General features: G+C 35.5%; 1 protein-coding gene across 2 annotated transcripts in view; it reads left to right on the top strand.

Moving 5' to 3' along the window:
• The window catches only part of CRYBG3 (crystallin beta-gamma domain containing 3), a 143,979-nt gene that overhangs the window by 69,687 nt on the left and 49,935 nt on the right, over positions 1-24,357 (top strand). For both annotated transcript variants that reach the window (XM_058296017.1, XM_071214876.1), the window contains exons 5-11: positions 28-72; positions 303-418; positions 1,284-1,431; positions 11,363-11,499; positions 12,718-12,832; positions 13,920-13,955; positions 15,949-16,082. In XM_058296017.1, coding sequence (XP_058152000.1) covers positions 28-72; positions 303-418; positions 1,284-1,431; positions 11,363-11,499; positions 12,718-12,832; positions 13,920-13,955; positions 15,949-16,082 — 731 coding nt within the window. The remainder of the gene's footprint in view (positions 1-27; positions 73-302; positions 419-1,283; positions 1,432-11,362; positions 11,500-12,717; positions 12,833-13,919; positions 13,956-15,948; positions 16,083-24,357) is intronic.

The following is a 24,357-nucleotide window of genomic DNA, read 5'->3' as shown; positions in this document are numbered from 1 at the left end:
TTACTTCTTCTACTTTTTAAATTTCAGAATGTTGACAAGCAAACTTTGAGGTGTAACCCAAGACCTGGGAAGGTAAGCATAAGTTTATCAGGTAGACAGATAAAATATGTTAAGAGTTACTTTCAGTCTTGGGGGGTTTAAGAGAAATAATTTTGACAGACTTAGCTGTTATTTCTCTCAAGGATTCAGCAACTAAATTAATAATGTGCTTTTATATCCTTAGGATATTTTATTTTCTATATTCTAAAAATTTGGAATGTGAAGTGCATTCTTAAAATTACTGTACTTATTATCTGTTGCAGATGGTTATCTATGATCTCCATGGAAATAAATATAAACAAGAGGTCTACCATAATATCCCTGATGCTACATCATGGTCCTTTCCCAGTGGGGTACTAGTAAAAGTTGTAAGGGGCTGGTAAGAAATCTCTTAAAATTTTATAGCATACTTTCTGAAATTGTGTCTTCTTGTTGTTTATACATTTTTAAAAAATTAAAGTCACATCACCTTTCCTCTTTTTTTGACAAAATGTTCTAAAGCATTGTTGGTGTCTTATAACTTAATTGTTCTTTTTGTTTACTGTGGAAGAAAATATAGGCTGTTTTTTAGTGCTTAGCAATAAGCACTTAGGAGTAAATAACAGGACCTAATAGATACAATCAATTCTGTTTTGTAACTGCACTATTTGGATAAATTTGGCAGCAGAGATATTTCTTCGTGATTTAATTTTGATAACCAAGTATAAAGTTGAGTGAAAACTCTGGGACACTAAGGAATGTGAAGGCCACATAATATATAGTCATTTATATAGCTGACATGTTCAAGGCATGAAGGATGCTTTTTGTGGTATAAAAATAAGAGAAAACATTTATTATTATTAACCATGACTCACAGTCATGTTGCAGCCAAAATTTCTTTGTCCAATTTTTAAATTACCCATTGGTCAGTATTCATGTTATTGTTATTTATATATGTTAAAATAGATATTTATAACATATATAAATACTGACATTTATAACATATAAATAGATATATTTGTATTGTGGTGCTATTTTTCAGGAAGAATTTTTTTTATTTCCACATTTCTATTTTTTTCCTCCTCATAATATTTGTACTTTAATTATCATCTATTCTTGTTTCAAAAATTGATTAGATCCTATTAATGGAATATAGCCCAGCTTAAAAACATTGATAAAATTGTCTGTGACTCACTGTCATTGATTTTGTGCCTCAGTTTCTTAGAAAATAATTATAACTGGTCATTGCTTTTGTATATTTTTAGCTGGATTTTATATGAGAAACCACATTTTCAAGGTCAGAAATGTGTATTAGAAGAAGGAGAAAAGGTATTAAATCAAGACTGGATTCTTCAGAGCAAGAAGCATCCACAAAGAAACTTTGTATTGGGTTCTATCAAACGTGTCTTAAAGGTACCAGAACTATTATTTTCCCCTATTTTTAATTTTGTTTTGTTTGTCATGCAAAGCCATGTGATAGCCTAACAGTGTTTAGAAATGGTTACTAATTTTGGTGCTAATTTTATTAATCTACATCATCATATTGATGATTAATTTTTGAAATTAATCTGTATTAGAATGATAATTAGAAATATTAGCTTTATTTGAGCCTGTTAAATATTCATAGTAAAATGGTACTGTATTTATATATACATATATGTATATATTTATGAATTTTTAAAAAATACTATAGAAGTATACTATGCAGGAATATTTAGGAAAAGGGCTGACATTTCAAATATATCATTCAAGTATAAATTTCTGTTCTTCAGTACAGGTGTGTGTGTGTGTGTGTGTGTGTGTGTGTGTAGTGTGTTGAGTGTTAAGGGGAAATTAGGGAAGAAAGAATGGGTAGAGGAAGGGGGGTGTTGCTTTTATTAAGGAATATTGTTAGAGCTGTGATGTTTCCTGCTTAGAAAATATTTAATACTAAGATGAGGAGGGTCTTCCAGTATAATAAAAAATTAGAGGATGGAAGAATTAGTATGAAGTTGCTTAAAGTCTAAGGGAGAGACTGCTGAGTACATGACCCCAGAGTGTGAGAAGTGCCGTGCAGGGTCCTGAGGGCACACTGGAGGGGCACCTCACCTGGAGGAGGTGGCACCTAGTTGGAATCTTAAAAGGATAAACAGGAGTTAGACAGTGTGCGGGTTGTGAGGCGATCCTGGCAGAGTCAGCTACAGAGATGAGCAGGTGAGCATTTGGTGCCTTGGTGATACTGCAAGATGATGATGACTAGAGTGTAGGGGGCAGTGTCGGTTTTCATTGAGAGACTTAACTCCTAGCAGTTCAGGTCAGAGAGCAGCATTCAAGTTCTCGATTCCCTAACTCAGAAGAAATTCCTTGAGATGGATAATTAATTTGTAGGTGGAACCTTCTAAAATAATTTGTGGGCTTTGTGACTTCCTTGTGAGTATCACCATGCCAGGCCTAGCAGGAAAAGAAAAAAACAGCCCCCATTTCTGACCCCCCAAAAGAGTCAAACAATAAAAACAAACAAAAAACATTCTGGTGAGTGAAGTGCCAGACTTTTTTTTTCTAGGTTATTTTTTTATTAGAGAAGTTGTAGGCTTACAGAAAAATCATGCAGAAATAGAGTTCCCGTATACCTACCCTTGCACACACTCACAGATCTCCCTATTTTTAAGACTACATTAGTGTGGTACCTTTGTTATGTTGAGGAAACAATCATTATTGTAATGCTATTATTTCCACAGTTTACATTAGGGATCACTGTTTATGTCGTGTAGTCTTAAATTTTTATTCTAGTAACATATATTCAGCCTAAAATTTCTCCCCTTTAAAACACATTCTAATGTGGTATTAGTTACATCCACAGTGTTGTGCTGTCATCACTGCCATCCATTATCAGAACTTTTCTATCATTCCAAACAGAAGTATCAAACTTTTGAATAGATGTTTACACATCAGCTATTTGCCTAGAATATATCATAAGAACGAATAGGTGTGCTAGCATTTTTTCCTTTGTCCCATTGTTTATTCTCAGAGTCATTTTCTTCAGTCACAATGTTAGTGCCCACATGTCTTGAACAGGTCAGCAACCATCAGTGAGGAAGGAAAATGAAACTATTGAGCATGGAATGGAAAAAGCATTAGCATTGTTCTAAAAATTTCACAAAGTAATAATCAAGCATCAAACTGCTTCCTTTCTCCAACCTTGTCAAAATTTTGCTTACTGGTAGCTGTACTTTTGTAGTTGTTGCCATTCCAAATTCACCTAGGTCTTTGCTGTAAGCTGACACAGCAAAGGTCATCCTCTTGTGCTGGCAGTGGAGGTACTTGGGGGTGGGGAGCATTGTACTGAATCTTGAGTGAAGTACTTATCTCAAAGTAGAATACATGAATATTGCAATTTGCTATGTTTATGCATTTCATATTATTTTTAAAGTTATGAGATTTTTTTTTATGGCCAGAGGTTACTTAGGTTGTGCCTTCATTAGTAAGACAAGGAGAGAGAGAGGTTATTTGTTACATCAGGGACTGAAGGTATCTGTTTTGTAAGGTGGAGGTAAATAAACAGATGTTTAAATATTTTGTTAACTGTAATTCATTCCCACTCTTTTTCTCCCCTGTGTTAGTATTTTCCTGTAGAGAAATGTGGGCTTAAAATTAGATAGGTGTAGTTTAATAAGGCTTGAATAGTTGTTTTACTGTCATTTGTTGTTGCTGAGCAAGTTACTTTTCATTGTCTACTTTCTCATCTGTAAAAAGAGAGTTGTAATACTTGCTTAGTTTGCCAGGGCTACTAGGACAAAAAACACACTATGGGTTGGCTTGAACAGCAAGGAGTTACTGTCTCACAGTTTTGGAGGCCAGAATTTCATCCTCGGTATCATCAGGCCATTCTTTCTTTTGGAGTCTATAGCATTCTGGTACTGGCTTGCTGGCAATCCTTGTTGTTCTTGGTTTGTAACTGAATCTCAACCTTCATCACATGGTGATCTCTCTCCTCTGGCTTCTACTTCTGTGTCTAATCTTCTTTGTTGAAAAAGATGTCAACCATATTGGATTAAGTCCCAAACTAATCTTCTTTGGCCTCACTGTAAGTGACAACAACTTCAAAAGTCCTATTTACAAATGGTTTCACATCCTTAAGAATTTAAGCATATGGTTCAATCCCTAACACTTGCCTTATAGAATTTTATGTAAATTAATTAAAATAATGCAGATGCTTTCATACTTTTTACTGGGATCCACAATAAGAGATATATTTTGCATCTCATTCTGGTAGCATGTCCCTATTTGCATGTATGTATGATGGAAATGAAAACTTTACATAACAGTATCTCCTCTTAGATTTTGTATGTGCTCTGATATTTTTTATTTTATAGTATTTAATTAAAAAAAATTTTTTTTAAATTTTTAAAGAAGTTTTAGATTCCATAAATGACTCATGGAAAATACAGAGGGGTTCTCATATACCCTACCCCCCTTTTCCCCATTAACAACATTTTTCATTAGTGTGGTACATTTGTTACAGTTGATGAACACATTTTGAGCATTGCTACTAACCATGGTCAGTAGTTTACATTAGAGCTTACACTTTGGACTGCACATTTTTATAGGTTTGGGCAAAATGTGTAATGGCCTGTATCTGTCATAATGTCATGCAGGACAATTCTAATGTCCCAAAAATGCCCCATGTTACACCTATTTCATTTATTTTTAAAGCAACGCACTCTGGGATTTAAGGATGATTAATGATTCACAACTAATAGTTTGAAAAATACTGAGGTGTATAATGCGTGTAAAACACCTAGTGCCAAACCAAACACAAAAAACTTCAATAATCACATTTTCAGAACATTAGTAGACACATTATTTATGACACTTAAGAGTCAGGGAACTCTTCCTTAAAACAATAGTAATGTAAAAATTACAGTTAGATATGATGTAAGAATATCAACTATAGATTTCTGCCTTTAAAAAAAAGTTCAGGGAGTAGATGTGGCTCAAGCAGTTGACACCTGCCTCCCAAATGGGAGGTCCCCATTTCAGTTCCTGGTGCCTCCTGAAAAAACAAAAACAAACAACAAACAAAACAAACGATAAAACCAACTCGGAGCCGATGTGGCTCAGTGGTTGAGTTCTGGCTTCCCACATATGAGGTCTCAGGTTCAATCCCTGGCCCCTAGTACCTCAAAAAAAATTTAACTCAGAAATGTCTTCATTACAGAACTACTTCATACATGGAATATTCTAAGAATTTGTAGAAGTTGTGAGTCTCAGCATTGATTGTGACCTTTATATTTTGATTTATTTTAAGCACATTGAGACTTTAAAACATGGATTTAGGAGTTTGCATGTGTAAGGTTTTTCCTATCTTTTATGGTACTTTTATTTTTCTAGAGTTTTTAATATTCTTTCCTACACATACCTTCTGTATAAGCAGCATTTACCTATTTGAATATACCTCTGAAAAAACATATTCAATAAAATTACATAGATGCTGCATTTTTTTCAGATTTTCTTTTCTCTGTTACCCTGTTAGACCTCTGACCATATTCTTTTTGTGACTCTCTTACATAATTATAGATATTATCCTTTCTGGTATTGCCTAGTGCTTGCCTCCAAGAGTCTTTACTATTATTATTACTCTTTCATTAGGATCTTATACACTTCTGTGTAACATGTCAACTTTTTTTTATCCCCACCTCCTAACGATTTTGAATAATTAGCTGCCAATGCCATTTGCTGTGCCTCATTAAGGACAAAATATTTCATATGTACTCTCTCCTGCAACAGTCTTTTCAGCACAGTGAATATGTCTACTTTATTTAATACTTAATTTCTGCAGAAATTAGTCTGCAGAAGATAGAAAGCCATTGCAGCGTTTTTAACTTATCCTTACCTGTTATTACCTATAGTGCTTTAACAGTCTCACTTGTATATGTCCTTTTAGTTAATCCAGTACATCAATTTTTAGTTTCAATATGATTATAAACATTTGGACTTCTTTATAAATTTCTTTTTTTGAGGCAGTGGGGTTTCATATTTCTAATTCTTAAGTATTTTTCATTGTGGTCTTTTCATAGAATACTACTTTTTTTCTTTTAATGTAGCATACTTTTCCTATCAGTCTTGTAACACAGACAAGTGAAAAATTTTGATATGTCACCTAGTGTAGCAGTTTGATATGTTATGAATTCCAAAAATAGATATTGGATTATGTTTGTAATCTGTTCTACCAGTGGGTATGATTGAGTTATGATTTAGGCTTTGTTTGGGCCACGTCATTAAGGCATTGAGTCCCTACCCCTTGGTCGGTGGGGACTCACAGGTAAAAGGCATGGCAGAGGACAGAGTTGGAGCTTTTCATGTGAGGGTTTTTGATGTTGGAGTTTGATGCTGAAGCCCTAAGCTGGAGCCCTGGAAAGTAAGCTCACAGAGGAAAGAGAAGCCAGACCCAGGAAGAGAGGAACACTGAGCCCAGGAAGAAGCAAGCCCTGGGAAGGAAGGAACCTTGAACCCAGAGAGAAACAAGACCCTGGAAGGGAGGAACCCAGGAAGCCTGAACCCTTGCAGCCATCAGCAACTATCTTGCTCCAACATGTGAAAATAGACTTTGGTGAGGGAAGTAATGGCCTGGTATCTGTAAGCTCCTACCATGTATAAATACCCTTTATAAAAACCAACCCATTTCTGGTATTTCACATCTGCTTTGGCTGAAAAATATACCCAACTAGTATTTTTAGGTTGCCTTCTTGAAGATAGAGAATACAATTTAGTTATAAAGGTAGAGAGACTCTCTGTCTTGCTCATTGTTGGATCCCCAGGGTTTCACGCAGTGCTTGGCACATAGTCAGCTCTCACAGATAATTTGCTGAGTGAAAGAATGAGTGGGAAACATGAAGCTATTAAACATATTTCTCATGTCCTATGATGAACGTGAACTATCCAGTTTTTCATTGGTTGGTTCATTTTCTAGATTCACGTTTGTTATTGGTTAATGTCTATGAGCCAGGTACTCTTCTAAATATTGAGAATCCATCAGTGAACAAAGCAAAGTCCTTATCCTTATTGTGGTGGGAGAGACAAAACAAGTAAATTTATTTATATGTATTAAAACATCAAGAAGTGATACATGCAGTGGGAAAAAGTAAAGGGTAAGAGGATAACGATTGACACAGGGTATTGTTTTGATAGGTTTGCCGTGAAGGGCTTCTCTGAGTTGCCATTGGAGTACTTTGTGAAGATAGGGAGCAAGTGGTTTGCTTATCCGGGGGAACAGAACTCCAAGCAGGTACACAGCTCTGAGATGGAGTTGTACCTGGCATGTTTGAGGACCAGCAAGGAGGTCAGTATGGCTGGAGCAGAATGAGCAAGGGGGAAAGTGAGGTTCAAGAAGTGGCCAGGGGCCAGACCTGTGGGGCCTTGTAGTCAAGATAAGGACTTCAGAAATTGGTCTGCAGTAGATAGAAAGCCATTGCAGGTTTTGAAGGGGGAGTAGCTACGAAATTGCCCCTATGAGAAGTAGTACGTGTTGTCTAGGTGGGAGCCATCTACTCAGTTAATTCATTCATACACTATTTATTGAGTCCCTACTATGTGGGACTAAACCTTACAAAGCAGAGGAGAAACAAAGCAAAGTCCTTTCCCTCAAGAAGCTCACTGTTGAGTGTGAAAGGCCCAAATGAACAAATGAAAGAATATGCCAGAAGGTAGTCATGGACACTGCAACTTATTCTCACGAAATGATTTCACCTACTCTTTCTTTTCCTTATCTGCAAAGTATGCTGATCTTGTACGCATTTTCTCTTTCTTCCCTCTATCTTTCTGGAACTCTGTAGCATTATCTTCTACAGAAACACACAACTTCCTGCTGAATATGTTGTCATTTCCTCAGTATACACCATCTGAGCTTCTAAAATTAAATGTTCAATATATATTAAAATATTTAGGATGGATAAATTACAAAGGATCATAAAGTGAACATGGATGAATTCAAAACTGAGAGTAAGAAATAGGCTATAACTGTCTTTTCCTTATGCTTCATTACATAGGTCATTGTGTAGATTTTCTTGCTTTCAAATTTTGTATAAATGGAATTTATCTTCTGAAACTTGGTCTTTCTGCTCAGCTTTGTTTCTGAGATTAGCCATTAAAAAAAAATGTAGTAGCCATCGTATATAATGAAGTTACTCTCTCTATGTGGCCTAGAATATACTCCATTCCTTTTCTGATTTGCATAAATGAAGATCTAAGTTCTGGAGCCATCCCTTTTATGTCTTGACGAGAAATGATGGGTAAAATTTGGTTGAACAACCAGCAGGGCTTTTTGTCATAGCTGAAGTCATTTTATAATAGACATTCCTTTTTGCTAGTAATGAAAATTATATGTGAAGTTCACTCATTTTTACTGCTATCCAGTATTTGATTTTATCAAAATATCATAATATGTTTCTTCTGAAAAAAAGATGTTTGGTTGTTTTCTGTTTTGGGGTTTGCTATTATTTTGGTTATTAAAGGAAATGCTGCTGTGAACATTTCTTGCACATAGCTCCTGGTTCTCTTGGGCTAGAGAAACTCAGTGGTTCCCAAACTTTAGCATGCATCAGAATCTCCTGGAAGTGTTAAACAGATTGTTACAACACAGCTTACTTGGTCCGAACCCCAGTTTCTGATTTAGTGGATATAGGGTGGGGCCTGAGTGTTTGTGCATTCTAAGAAGATCCAGGTGATGCTGCTTCCCTTGCTCGGGAGGCTACCCTTTGAGAACCACGGCCATCAATATGTCTACTGAATGAAGTAGAATTGCCAGGTATTAGGGTATATGCATCCTCAGCTTTGCTTAAGTGGTTTACAAGTCCCTATCACCCCCAATAACATTGAATCCATATTCTCAGCAACACTTGATTTTATCTAACTCTTAAAACTTTTGGCAATCTTGGAGGTGTAGAATAATATCATCTTATTGTGATTTTAATTTGCATCACCCTAGTTATTAACGAGGTTGCACATTTAATGGGTGTTCCTGTTTTCTCTTCGAAATGCCTGTTGATGTCTTTTGCCTGTTTTTATTTGCTGTGCAATTTGCACATATTTAGCTTATTTGATAATCAGAATATTGGCTCAGGAAAATATTAGTGTTTTTATTTGTTTTATGCATGAAAAGCATTAAGATACTGGGAAGTTAAGACTGGAAAATTTCAAAGTAGCAGGGCAAAGAAAATAATACCTTATCTTTGTCTCTTGCTTTTATAGTCTAGGTTTGAAGATTTAGCCATGACATATTTGTGAGATAATAGCATGACCAGAAAAGTCTAGGATGAAGCCTCAGAAATTTTTCTCAAATAAAAGTCAACGACTCATCATTATTAGGTTACTTGAATGTGCCCTTCAGTTGCCAGGTTTGGTGGTTGACTGCCTTTGTCCATCAGAATTATACCGAAACAATCCTTCGGAAAAGACTATTTCTGTGACTAACCAACATTAAGCAGATGGAAATTATTAGTGAAATCTTTTCAGTCAACTAGAGCAGAAATTGAGCTTCTAGTAAAGATAGCTGAGAACGTATGCGTTCATGTTTTTGTTTATTTTCAAATTTTTAGCCATTCTTATTCTTTGGCTATTATGCTGTTTCCTTTTGTGTTGTAGACTTGAATGCTCTTAGCTTTTTTCCTTTTAAAGTACACCGCCCAAACATTGTTTATATAACACAATGCAGAGGAAACTTGTTTGTGTGAGACACTTAGTTATGTATTCTATTACTGTACCTCAGATCCCTGGGGGAACGTTAATATGGCAGTACTTTCAAAATGTTTCTAGAACTCTATTATTAATACCAAACAAAAGAGCCTTGCATATTGACAGGTGACTGTTCTGGACATTTCTGGCTCTTTAAAATGAAATTTTAGAAAAAATATAATTTTACCTTTAAAGGATATTTTAGAGTATACTTCTTATGTATATTGCATTTTATAATTATCTGAAAATAAGACATACGCTTCTTGCATTTTATATATTAATAAGAATGAGAACTCAAATTTAGGAAAGGTTAAAAAATAAGAAAATTGCAGTTTTAAAATTGCAAAACTTAGAATGAAAAATTGTTCACTGTCTAAAATAATTACTACCTCTGATTGTTATTACATTTAGTTGTTTCATTAAAGCATAATCATTTGATTTCACACTGTCATTGGTGTGAATTATGCTACTGAAACTTGCATGTAATTAAACATTGTGATAGATTGTGTGTTCAGACAGAAGTGCATCTGTAATTTCAGAGATGAGAAAAATAATTGTGTCTTGGAGTCCCTAAGAATAGGTGAGGTATATTTTAAGCTAGAACTTGATTATTTGAAGAGATTTTTTGGTAAGTATCAACACAATTACCTCTTTGTTTGAAAGGGATAAAATCTCTGCAAAGCTGTAGAGTCCAGAAGGGATAGTGGAGATAGCCTGGAGCCAGTTTGACTACGGAGGTGTAGGAAGTTAGTGTGAATCCCTAGCTTATTGCCACATTGTAGAAAGACAAACAGGAATATGAATTTGATGTGCTTAGGGTCTTGAGCCAAAGAATGTCACAAGGAAGGTGGTGTTCTAACAAGTTCAGCTGTCTGAAGAGTACCAGTGCCTTATTAGTGATATGACTAGCCCATAATCAAAGTCTGTGCCTGACCAAGGGTGGTGACGGTAGAAGGAGACGAGAAGACATGTACACAACTGAAAATTTGAAGGAAGGTTTGAAGGTGTTAATTGATAATGGTACATAATTTTTTAAGGCTCTGAGGTGAATGAAGGGGAAAATTTCAACACTTAATGCCTTCGGTCTTCAGACCAACATGGAGCAAAGAAAGAAATAGAATCCTACAAGTAGGGAAACAGATTTCCTTTTTATCTTCACCTCTACTTCCTATTTCTTTTGTCAGTGTAAATTGAATAAACGCAGGGAGGGGCAGTGCCTCTCTGTTATTTATTTTTTATGTTCCCCATGAGATCAGCTTTTATTTAACTCCCTTCCCTTATGGCTCTGTTATGCTGGTAAGAAGGAAGGCTTACAGGCATTTGGCACTCAGATAGCTTGGTAACTCTGCTTAAGGAAACAAGTCTTTAAAAAAATAAAACAAAGTAAGGTATTAATACTTACAGTTTTCAATCAGTATTTACAGTTTCCATGTTGTCAGTGTAACTCCTTACTTAGCAAAATTGTATTTGAAAAACTGGTAAGTAGAAACAATATTTCCTTTATGTTGTTTTTGTGAAGAAATTTAACTGAACAATGAGTGTAATTGTAACTGCAGGTCCAGGGGGTGTGCAGGGGATTGTGTGCCTCTGGATGATTTTCAAAGCCAAGTATTTTTATTATTATACTTTTTTGCAGAATTGCAGCATTCCAGAGATAGAGCTTTGCCCACAGTCTGACCCAGCATGTTGTCCTATCTACATACAACGAGCAGTCCCCAATTTAGAAGAGTTGAATATTCCTAAATCTATGTCCTTCACTGTGAATTCAGGAGTGTAGGTATCATTTTGTCTTTATAATAGTGATTGATGGCCTCCAAAGTTAACTTTACTTCATGTTTCAGTAGTCAGCATATGTATTTCTGCAGTTCTGGTTAGTTAATTTCATTTATAAACCTGGGTACCCAGGAAAGAATGTTTCAGGGATTAAAATGGACTCCCATCTCTTTCTTTGGATCCAAATTAAGGCTTTGATGTATAACTCATAGAAACAGGTATAGAATTCTCAGATGTAGTCTTTGATATATACATTCATCCTCTTTTTATCCACCAAGTTGTGGGATTAAGAAACTAAAACATGTTCCTGGACTAAAATTCTGGAACCTGAACTGCTTCTAGAACCTTAATTACTATTAGCTAATAGTCATTGAGTGCCTCCTCAGTGCCAAGAACAGGGTATATTTTTACTTATTTATATTTTTCATTACTCCACTATTCCTGCAAGGCAGGTAGTGCTACTTTCATATATGGGTGAGGAAATTGGCCCAGGTTACCAGCTGGTAAGTAGGATTTGGTCCCAAGTCTTCTCTCTGATTCTAAAGATCTTTAACACTGGGACCTGACTTAGTGCATTCTTAGTTCACTCCCAGATTGGCTGTAGTCACAGAAGCCTGTGAATGCCTGGCTTCCTTCGTTTCTCTTCTGCTGTTTTCTTTTCTTTGATGGCTGATATAGAATTTTTAGGTAATTGTAGGACATCTTCCTTCATTTCTTTCAACCATAGATTAGAACCCCTGGGAGACCCAGCAGTTTAAACATTTTAGATGAGTCTTTTGGGAGTCTTACATCAAATACTGCTCCTGAGGCAGCCACTAGAACCCAAAATATGGGTCCTATGTGTAAAATGCCTGGTGGCATTTTGCCCCAGTTTAAAAAGAATGGAATATAGTGAAATGATTTTGAATTTTCAGTTATATCCTGTTTGAACTGAAGTGTCCACTTTACTGGCATTAGGACATCCTAAGAAAAGTAATACCTAGAATGTGGGAAACTCATATTAAACTTATTATGGGATAGATTGTGCTAATGTAAGTACTTAACAATAAAATGTTAACTCTTCTTGTTATACACTGTCTGGCTAAGTCACTTTGCAATGTGTTTTACTGTTGTGATTCTGTGACTGGGGTTTTGGTTGCTCTTTGTTGTTTTAACTTATAGATAACTAGATTTAAGTGTCATTGTTTCACTTTAACAAACAGTTCATTTCTTATTTAGTTGGCTTGCCTACCCAGATATTAATTTTAAGGGGCAAGCTATGGTTTTAGAAGAAGGTCATGGGCTCTTTGAGATTTCGGCAACAGAAATGAAATCATTGCAACCACTTCAAATGGTAAGCAAATTTAAAACAAAGCATTTTTTCTTCCAAGTACCCATGAACACCAAATTAAATTGGCCTTGAGAAATGAATATGTATATTACTGAATTGGCAAATTATTTGCTTTTTCCTGTTTATATTATAGTGGATATGTCGTTGCTGGAACATTTTAATGTTTAAATATTTAAAAGTCAAATGTCTGAAGACAAATGTCTTTGTATTGTGTATCTTAATAGTTTCATTATAAATATTGGTCAGTGAAAATCGTGAATATTTAATAAAGTTCTGAATTTGTTTTGTTGATGCTTATTAGAAAATTAATTATGGTAACTTATGGTATATTATACTCTTCCACTATAGTAATGAGTGATAAATTCAGTCTTAATAATAAGTGGGCAGTTTTCTTCTAAAGATAAGTAATGCCTTTTGTATTTTTTTTTTCTTCCTTTTTTTTTTTTTTTTTGGTGCAAACATTTTAATTTGAGAGGCAAACTGTTCAGTTAAATGTAACAAACCGTACACTAAGAAATGTATAGTAGCATTTAAAACAAGGAAATTACAAAATTAGGAATTTTGTGAAAGGGTTACTTTTTATGCTCTACAACTTTGAGTTCACAAAGATATTAGTATGAGTAAAAAGTATTGATAGAATTTGGAAAGGGAAATGGTCAGCTTTATGCTATCCTCTAATTTAGAAAGCCCAAGCAATTGTAGAGAAGAAATTTGGTATTAAGTAAAATGGCTTAGAAAGCTACCCTGCCAAATGAGTTTTCTGAATCTACCAGCAAAACTGCTTTTCTGTTTGGGTCACACTCCTATGGGATTAAATCTTTAATTGGTCACGTGTCCTCCAGGAGTAGAGCTCTATTTCCTTGAAAGCTGTAGAGTGAATTTCTCGCCTCTCCATCCCCACATTCATGTAGGGCAGTTTGACTTGGTTGTGACTGCTGTTGAGCTCTGTACCTAAAACTTACAATTTACTACAACTTAAACTTGACTAGTGTGTAATCTTCACTGTCAGATTTTTATGTAATCTGCATTCCTCACTTTTAAATATTTAAGTATTTGCATATCTAATATTAAAATTTCTTGTCATCTTAAGGGTGGACTGAAAGTGGAAATGCCTATGAACTTAAAGGTAAGTCTTGAACAGACTTTTGTGGCATGCTTAAAAAATTGGCTATTAATCTTTAGTTATTTTGGACCATTAAAATAAAATAAAATATGGTCACCTAACTCATAGATGTTGGGGTGTTGGAAAGTTGCACACAATGGTTGCTGAGGGCCCACCTGTGGTTGTGAAGGGGGAATGGGATCAGTATGCAAGGATGGAATATGGTATTGACACTCCAGTCAAACCCCATAAGTGTTTAACGGCAGGGAGGAAAGGTAATAGATTGATTTGTATTTTGCTGAATTTGCAATGGGAGGTAGAAATTCCGGGGAGAAAATTAGCAGACATTTGAGAATGATGCTTGAGAAAGAGAGGAAGGCTGATCGGAAGGAGGTATTGCCAGCTCTTATCGGATAGGTCAATATGTAAGAATGATTCTGAGAGCAAGACCTGAGGCAATGAAAATTTGGATGAATTAAGCACATTTAAGGAGGAAATAGAATTTAAAGATGCATATAAAGAGTGACAGGAAGAAGACAAGTGCAGTGATGAAAGATGCAAACAGGCCTCAATGTAATGTAGTTATAGCACCTCTAGAGTCTCCCATTTCTGGGCTTCATTTATGGAGAATATATTACTATTAGTCACGAGTGGAGTCCTTTTACAACCTATGAATATGAATGTCTCTAATACACCTTGGCTATACGTTGAATTTTACATATCTGAGTTTTAGAAAATACTTGTGCCTGAATTCTACTCCCAGAGATACTATGTTGGTCTCAAGTGTAGGTTGGGTGTTGTCATAATTTTTCACTGATTGTAGTATTAGCTGTGACACTCTCTGAGTGACTCCTGTCTCAGACTTCTGGTCTGTTGAATCAAAACTGGATGTTCCTTGCTCTTTAGTTTCTTATTGACTGTGCAACAGGCTGGGTCTTCCTTGGACATTTGCAGTTTGACAGGTCTTTGATGTATATGAATGGCATGGTTATCATAAATAATCACAGTTTTCAAATTAGTGGATGGCTTACTCATCAGTGAATTATTGCTTCTTAGTTGTTTGCAGCATATATTAAACCAAAATAAAACGTAATCACTTCAAATACAGCACCCGGTGAAAATCTAATACATAGAAAACAGCATGAGTAGTACTGTGCATTTTTTTCTGTCTGTATAATCTGTTTTCAGCATTTATAATTAGGTAGCTGTAACGTCTTGGGCTGGTGTGTTCAAGCATGGCATCTTACCGGCCAGGGCCATGGGTTGCCAGTTGTATACAAATAATGCCATTAGCCACGAAAAGGGTAAGGTGAAAGAGTGTGGATAGGTTAGCACTATTATCATTCTTATCAGTTCTACATACTTGAAGAGTAAAAACCAGCAAAATAGAAGAGAAATACTTGGTACCAATCCAAACGGAAGGAAATAAAAGGCTAGAAATTTGAGTTTCTACTACACTTATCTTTGTCCCCTAAAGTTCTTTTGACTCAAATATCTAATTTAAAAAAGCATAACTTTCTTAATATTCTATATAGGGAATTTTCTATTTCTATTAAAGAATTTGATAGATTTGATTTTTTTCCTTCTCAATGACTAGTAATGACCATAGAAACATTTAGTGTTATAAGGAACAGCGTATCTTTTCTCAGTTTAATACTGTGAAACCTCAAGAGAATATTCCTCATAGAAAACTTAGTAAATATAAGGGTGGTCTGTGTTAGATTCCAAACACATAAAAGATAATTCAAAACCAAGTTATAAGACAGTTTGCCCTATGAGGTAGTCCTAGAATATGGACAACTGGAGCAACGTAATAAGTACATTACCGTGAGACAAACTTAAGATATTTTGCATAAATGGTGTATACGATATGAGATACCATGCTGTATTGTAATTATTACTATTAAAAAACAGACTTTACTCTATTCATATTGTGGTCTTTAGTGTCACTTAAGTAAATTAAAATATCTGTTCTAAAATATGAGCATGTTAAGTAATTTTCTTTTATATTTTTCAGGTTATTATTTATGAAAAACCTCACTTCCGTGGACATGCCAAAGATTTTAGTGAACATATAGATTCTGTCCCTAATTTTTTAAACAGTGATGGGGATTTTCATGGTATTGGATCAATTCGTGTCATTGGTGGAGTGTGAGTGTCACATTTTCAATATTTCCTTTAGTAGTTTATTGCTTAAGATTAACACAAAAACTTGCTAAGCAGAGCAAAAACAACCTAACGTCACCTGAAAATATATAACCATTATGTAAAATAGGAAGCAAAAATATATTATTTGTTAATGGCCTACTGTGAACTCTTGTTCATTTTAGAGATTTTGAAATAGGTTAAATGTTGAAAATAGTTTCTAAAATGTCAGCGTTTAGTATTTCAAAACACTGTATAGAAGGTAAGAATTGCATGAAAAAATTATTTTTTCACAGTTTTGAACACATCTAAGAGCCTTGAGTTTTATCATTATCCCTTCTGTTGATCTTGGTCAATTTTATGTGCCTAAGACCTTGTCAGTGAGCCTCCCTCATTAAAGAAGTTGCCTGGGTTGTGTGTTTCCAAAGCCAGGAGTGTTTGATATTGGCGAGCCTCTGACCTTGAACTGCTTTTCAAGAAGCCACCTAAGAACCGCTGAATGTAAACCCAAGTGTTACCATCATAAATGGCATTCCATTTGATATCAGCAGTTACAGTGGCAGGAACCCCCAAAAATCTGTGACCATGTTGGAATGTGCCTTTGTATTCATATCGTGGTAAAACCATGGAGAAGCACTTTTCCTCATAATTTATTTGTCATTGTCAACTCAGCGCTGGAATTCCTCCTTTGAAACATTCTGTTGCCTTTTTGTTGGTGTGTTGGTTTTATTTTATTTTATTTTTATTTATTTTTTACTGTTTGTGTAGTATAGTTCTGTGGATTTTTAAAAAAATATTTTTATTCTTTTGCCAGTTAACTTAAGCATTGGTATCTCTTGTTATTTGTTCTAATATCTAATAGCTTGTTCATGCAGCTCTAGCAAAAGATGCTGCTAAGATTTTATTCGTGGAAGTTAAAAGACATGTCCTCCTAGATCTTCTAGAAGTCCATATTTAGAGACTTAGACTTCACAGTTTCTGGCAATAAATTTCTTAGATCATATAAGCTAAAATGAAAAGTTAAGAGACTAATGTGCTGGATATGTAGGCCATATGAAAAAATTGGCCTGGCATATTGGTAATCATTTTAGTTCTTATACTTGAATTTGAAAAAACTTAATATAATATGGATTAGACTGGACTTACTAGTGTTCTACTATAGAACTGTTGTGACTCTAGCAATGGAAGTAATTGTATCATTGATATGGAGACAGTGACCATGGGAGTTGCTGAGGGCAGGGAGAGGGAGGAAGAGGTGTGATATGGGTATTTTTGGACTTGGAGTTGACCTGAATAATATTGCAGGGACAGATGCAGAACGTTGTAGATCCTGCTATAACCCACTGGATGGACTGGGCGAGAGTGTGAATTACAATGTTAACTATGGTCCATGCAGTGTGGCAGTGCTGCAGGGTGTATTACCAAATGCAATGAATGTGCCTTACTGGAAAGGGGATGTTGATGTCGGGGGGAGGGGGGGAGGAGTGGGGTATATGGGAACCTCTTATGTTTTTTAACTTAACGTTTTGTGTCATCTATTTATCTTTAAAAAAAAAAAAAAGAATAATAAAAAAATTTTAAAAATTTAAAAATTTTATTTGGGGGATTGAGGAACAAATCTGGTTTGGATAAACACTTTTATTGTTTTGTATGTATTTGCAGCACTGTCTGGTTTATTGAATGCACATGTATTTTGTTAATTCCTAGTCTAAGATATCTTTGCTTTTTCTCTCTTTTGGAATATGAATGTTTTTCTCATTAACTGGATGTATTAAAACTAGTTTTCCGTTTCATAGGAAATTAACTGTATAAGTTCAGTGTGATCTGTTTCAATATTTTCTAATTTTTACCACTATTTTATTAAAATCTCTTGAAAATATTGCGACATGTAATACAGTATACCACTTTAGATGACAGCTGCATGAAAAGAATGTAACATTCCCATGTATCCCCTATTAAAAGATGAGTAGCTCACTTCATTATCTTTTCACCATTTTTACCATTTTTACTTTTTGTTATTTCTTTAACTTTATCTCCAGCCATATCGGCCCTACCTTATCCTTGTCCCATATAAGGAAACTGGGGGAAAGACAAGCTGATTTTTTTTTTTTTTTTTTTTTTTGTTAGCATTCCCCTTCCCTCCTCCCTCCCTGTGGTAACCTCTACTTTCTCTCTCTGTGAATTTGATATTTCTAGTCATCTCTTATAAGTGATATCATATACTATTTGTTCTTATATGTTTTGCTTGTGTTACTGTGCTTAATGTTTTTAGGATAATTCCATGCTGCAGCATGTTTCATGATGTTATTCATTCTTATGGCTGAATAATATTCCATTGTATATGTAGGTGATGTTTTTTAATCTATCCCAGATAACAGCTATTATTACATATCCCAGATGGAGATAGAAATTGAATCTTAAAACTTTATTCTATTAAGAAAAACTAGGCAAAAGCTTTTGGAGCAGTCATCATCAACATCAAGGTCTTTCTTACCTTTTATTCCTTTTCCCATACAGGTCTATTAAAAGCATGTTTTGAGTATTCATATTTATATAAAAATTTTATATAAAATTTGAAAGTTTTTAATGAAATTTATTTTTACCTAATTCTTAGTTTAAGACTTGAATGTTAGTTTCTTTACATATTACGAATATACTAAGATGTATAAAGTATGTTTATTCTAGCTCATGTGAACCACTTCCTTTCCAGCCATGCAAACACTAAACTCAGAAAATGGGGGTTAGGGGATAATTCATGATTGAGCAGCTATTGGTGTTTTGTGCCCTATGAAAACATGTCTTTAGAATGTTTTTTTTTGTGTGTCTTCACAACTATGAATGTGGTGGAGAAGGGAAAAGCAAGACTAGTCAGTCACCAGACCTCATTTGTCAAGCTCTGGAATTCGAGTTTCCTACCGGGGAGCTCAGAATATGGTGTGACTGGCCAAGGGTAGAGAGCAGCCTCTGAGAAAGTTTGTTTGTGAGGCTTGACCAGCCCTGAGAACATTGCTTCTGCACTGCCCACCTGCTTGAGGAATTACACTGAATGCATTTCCTCCCCAGCACCTGGGGTCTGAGCTTAGTGGTCTGCTGAAGAGTGCCTTCTGATGACCAGACCAGAAAAGTGCACAAAAAAGAAAACTAATAATAATAAGTAAAAGAGACAAGCAAGTACCTTTACTACCACCTTCTCCAAGGCCCTTGGAAACTGACCTTCACCCCATTACCAAGTGCTTAGCATTAATTGATTTGAGCAGTTAAGTTATTGATTTATCATAAATATCAAGAACAAATCGAACCAAGAGTCAAAGAACAGTGGTAGCACACAGCTACTTAACAGTAAATTCCTAAGACAGAAACTGAACATCTGAGTAAACTCAGCATCAGAATCAGATGCCTAGATATCAGCAAAAAATTACAAGCCATACAAAGAAAAAGGAAGAAACAACTCAAAGGAACAATTAAAGCCCAGATGAGACACAGGACTCTAAATAGCTAATCAGTGAGGTTCATATAAATCTCTTAAACTATGGTGAAGGACAACATGACTAAAGAAATAAAGGACATTAAAAGGACACTGGGTGTGCACACACAGAAAATTTTGAAATCTTGGATAGAAAAATAGAACTTATGGGAATGGAAAACACAGTAAGTGAAGTTAAAATACAGTAGAGGCACACAATAGCAGATTTGAAATCATGGAAGAAATAGCAATGTAAAGGAAAAAAAAAACTGAAATTGGAGGGAGAGAAGAACAAAGAGAGAAAAGAATGAAAAAGTTGAGCAGGGACCCAGGGAGTTGAATAACATGAAGTGCACAAACATACGTGTTGTGGGAGTTCCAGAAGGAAATGAGAAGGGAAACGGGACAGAACAAGTATTTGAGGAAATAATGGCTGAAAATTTCCCAGCTCTCTGAAAGACATGGATATATGTGTACAGGAAGCACAATATAAGAAACTACCCCAAAACTCATAAGATGCAGAATGCCAAATGTCAGAGATAAAGAGAAAATTCCAAAGGCATCAGTGGAAAGCAAAACATCACATACAAGGGATGTTCACTAAGACTTAGTGTGGATTTCTCTTCAAGAAACCATGGCTAGAAGGCAGTAGTATGATATAATTACAGTGCTGAAAGAGAAAAACTGTCAGCCAAGAATTCTTTATCCAGCAGAACTACCCTTATAATATGATGGTGAGCTTAAAATAGTCACAATATAAACAGAAACGAAGAGACTTTGTAAACAAGAATTCAGCTCTGCAGGAAACCCTAAAGAGAGTTGTCCAGCCAGAAAGAAAAGACAGAGAGAGAGGCGCTTTGGAGGAGAGTGTAGAAGTGAACACTAGCAGAAAGGGTAAAGAAAAATGTAAAAAGATGGGAAATAGACTTGGCCCAGTGGATAGGGCGTCTGCCTACCACATGGGAAGTCTGCAGTTCAAACCCCGGGCCTCCTTGACCCGTGTGGAGCTGGCCCATGCGCAGTGCTGATGCACGCAAGGAGTGCCGTGCCACGCAGGGGTGTCCCCCACATAGGGGAGCCCCACGTGCAAGGAGTGCATCCCATGAAGAGAGCCACCCAGCGTGAAAGAAAGTGTAGCCTGCCCAAGAATGGTGCCGCACACAGGAGAGCTGACACAACAAGATGGTGCAACAAAAAGAAACACAGATTCCTGGTGCCACGGATAAGGATAGAAGTGGTCACAGAAGAACACACAGTGAATGGACACAGAGAGAAGACAACTGGGTGGGGAGGGGGGAGGGGAGAGAAATAAATAAAAAATCTTAAAAAAAATGTAAAAAGATGGACAAAAATAAGATATGCCAGTTGAAAGCCAAAAGATAGAATGGCTGAAGTAACTAATATCTTTACAGTAATAACATTGACTGCTAATGGACTAAATTTACCAATCTAAAGGCATAGGTTGGCAGAATTGGTAGCAAAACATGAGCCATCTATTTGCTTTCTGCAGAAGACTCATCTTAGACCCAAGGGTGTAAAAAGATTAAAAGTGGAAGGTTGGAAAGAGATATTTCATACAAATAGTAACCAAAAGAAAGCAGGAGTAGCTATACTGGTGTCAGACAAAACAGACTTTAAATGCAAAAATCTGATAAGGGATGCAGGAGACTATTCTATATTAATAAAAGGGACAATCCACTAGGAAGAAATAAAATATCTATGCATATAATCAGGATGACCCAAAATACACGAGGCAAACTCTGGCAAAACTGAAAGGAGAAGTAGATGTCTCTACAATAATAGTGGAGACTTCAACACACCACTCACATCAATATATAGAAAGACTAGACAGAAGGTCAACAAGGAAACAGAGAACTTGAACAATGTGATAAACTATATCTGACACACATAGAACATTCTTCTGTATATACATTCAGCTGGTTTTACATTCTTCTCACATGCTCATGGATCTTTCTCCAGTATAGATGACATGCTGGGCCACAAAACAGCTCTAAATAAATTCAAGAAGACTGAAATTATACACAACACTGTCTATGATAATAATGAAATGAAGATAGAAATCAATAATACGTGAGTAAGGGGGAATTTTGCAAATATACAGAGGCTAACCAACACATTCTTAGTCCGTGGGTCAAAGAAGAAATTGCAAGAGAAATTAGATAGCTTAAGATGAATAAATACAAGAACACAACATATAAATACTTAAGGAATACAGCAAATGCAGTGCTGCGAGGAAATTTATAGCCTTAAATGCCTACATTAAAAAAGAATAAAGAACTAACTGAACAACTGGAGAAACTAGAAAAAGAGTAGCAAATAATCCCGAAGGAAGGGAGGGAGGGAGGGAGGAGAAATATTAGAGCAGAAATAAATGAAATTAAGAACAAGAAAACAACAGAAAAAAATCAACAAAACTGAAGGAAAGTTCTTTGAAAGAATCAATGAAAGTGACAAACCCTTAGCAAAGTCAAAAAGAGAGAAGATACAAATAAATAAAAAATGAAAGGGGTAAACTTATGACTGACCCCACAGAAATAAAAAGAATCATAAGAGGATATTATGAGAAACTGTATGTCAACAAATTAGACAACCTAGATGGAATAGACAAATTCCTAGAAATGCACGACCTACACTGACTACAAGAAACACAGGAACTCAGCAAACCATTCATAAACGAAGAGATTGAGTTGGTCATCAAAATCTTTCAGCAGAGAAAAGTCCAGGACTGGGTGGCTTTGCAGGTGAATTCTACCAAACCAAAAATTAATACCAATCCTGTTTGAATCTAAAAAAATTGAAAAGGAGCGAAAATTACCCTACACATTTTAGGAAGTCACCATCATCCAAATACCAAACCCAGATAAACACACTGAAAGAAAATTACAGATCTCTCTCATGAACAAAGGTGTAAAAATTCTCAACAAAATACTTGCAAATACAGTCCAGAAGCGTATTAGAAGAATTTTACACCATGATCGAGTGGGTTTATTCCTGGTATGCAAGGGTTGTTCAGCATAAGAAATCAATTAATGTAATATACCACATTAACAAATTGTGGGGGGGAAAAGTGATCATTTTGATTGGTGCTGAAAAGGCATTTGACAAAATCCAGCATCCTTTCTTGATGAAAACACTTGAAAAGATGGGTATAGAAGGAAAATTCCTTAACATAATAAAAGGCATATATAAAAATTCCAAAGCCAACATCATACTCAATGGGGTATAGAAGGAAAATTCCTTAACATAATAAAAGGCATATATAAAAATTCCAAAGCCAACATCATACTCAATGGGGGAAGGTTGAAAGTTTTCCCTCTAAGATGGGGAACAAGACCAGGATACCCACTATCACTCCTGTTATTCAACATTGTCCTTGAAGTTCTAGCTAGCAGTTAGGCAAGAGAAATAAATAAAAGGCATCTAAATAGTAAAAGATGAAGAAAAATTCTCACTATTTGCAGATGACATGATCCTATATTTAGAAAGTCCCAATTATCTACAACAAAGCTACTTAAGCTAATAAATGAGTTCAGCCAAATGACAGAATATAAGATCAACATGGAGTGAATGTACCACACTAATAGAAGAAATTGCTAATGTGGGGGAAAGTGGGAGGTGAGGAGAGTGGGTCATATGGGAATCCCTTATGTTTTTTATGTAACATTTTATGTAAACGAATTATCTTTAAAATATATGTATATACACATATATATATTCACACACACACTTGAAAAATCGATAGTGTTTCTATACACTAATAATGAGCAAGCTTAGGAGGAAATCAAGAAAAAATTCCATTTACAATAGCAACAAAAAGACTCAGATATCTAGGAATTAATTTAACTAGCAGTGTAAAGGATTTGTATTCAGAAAACTACAAAACACTGCTGAAGTAAATCCAGGAAGACCTAAACAAAGGAAAGGACATTCTGTGTTTGTGGATTGGAAGACTAAATACCATGAAGATGCCAGTTCTACCCAAATTGATTTATAGAGTCAGTGCAATCCAAAAAATTCCAACAGTCAGTTACCAAGTTTATTTGGAAGGGAAAGGGGTCCCACGTAGCTAAAAACACCCTGAAGAAGAAGAGCAAAGTCAGAGGACTCATGCTCCCTGACCTTGAAGTGTATTATAAAGCTACAATGGTCAAAACAGCATGGTATGGTCATAAAGATAGATACATTGAATAGTGGAATCAAACAGAGTTCAGAAATAGACCCTTACTTCTGTGGTCAAATCATTTTCAATAAGCCTACCAAGTCCACTTTTCTGGAATAGAACAGTCTCCTCAAATGGTGCTGGGAGAACTGGGTATTATCCATAACTAAAAGAATGAAAGAGAACCCTATCTCACTCCCTATACAAGAATCAACTCAAAATAGATCAAGAACCTAAACATAAAAACCGGGACCATAAAACTCCTAGAAGATAACTAGGGAAACATGTACAAGACCTTGTAGTAGGTGGAGGACTCTAGAACCTTAACACCTAAAGCACAGTAACAAAAGAAAAAATAGATAAATGGGACTGCCTCAAAATTAAACACTCTGCACCTCAAAGGACTTTGTGAATTGGGTAAAAAGGCAGCCTACTCTGTGGTACTAAATATTTGGAAATCACACATCTGATGAGTATCTAATGTCCATGATATATAAAGAGATCCTACAACTCAGTAAAAAGACAAATGATCTGATTGAAAAATGGTCAAAAGAGCTGAATAGACATTTTTCTAAAGAAGAAATACAAATGGCAAAAAAACAAAAACAAATGAAAACATGCTCAGCATCATTGGCTCT

This window comes from Dasypus novemcinctus, chromosome 4 (genome assembly GCF_030445035.2).
Source record: "Dasypus novemcinctus isolate mDasNov1 chromosome 4, mDasNov1.1.hap2, whole genome shotgun sequence".
Lineage (NCBI taxonomy): Eukaryota > Metazoa > Chordata > Mammalia > Cingulata > Dasypodidae > Dasypus > Dasypus novemcinctus.
Note: the sequence above shows the minus strand (reverse complement) of the source record. Positions and strands in the feature narration are given on the sequence as shown.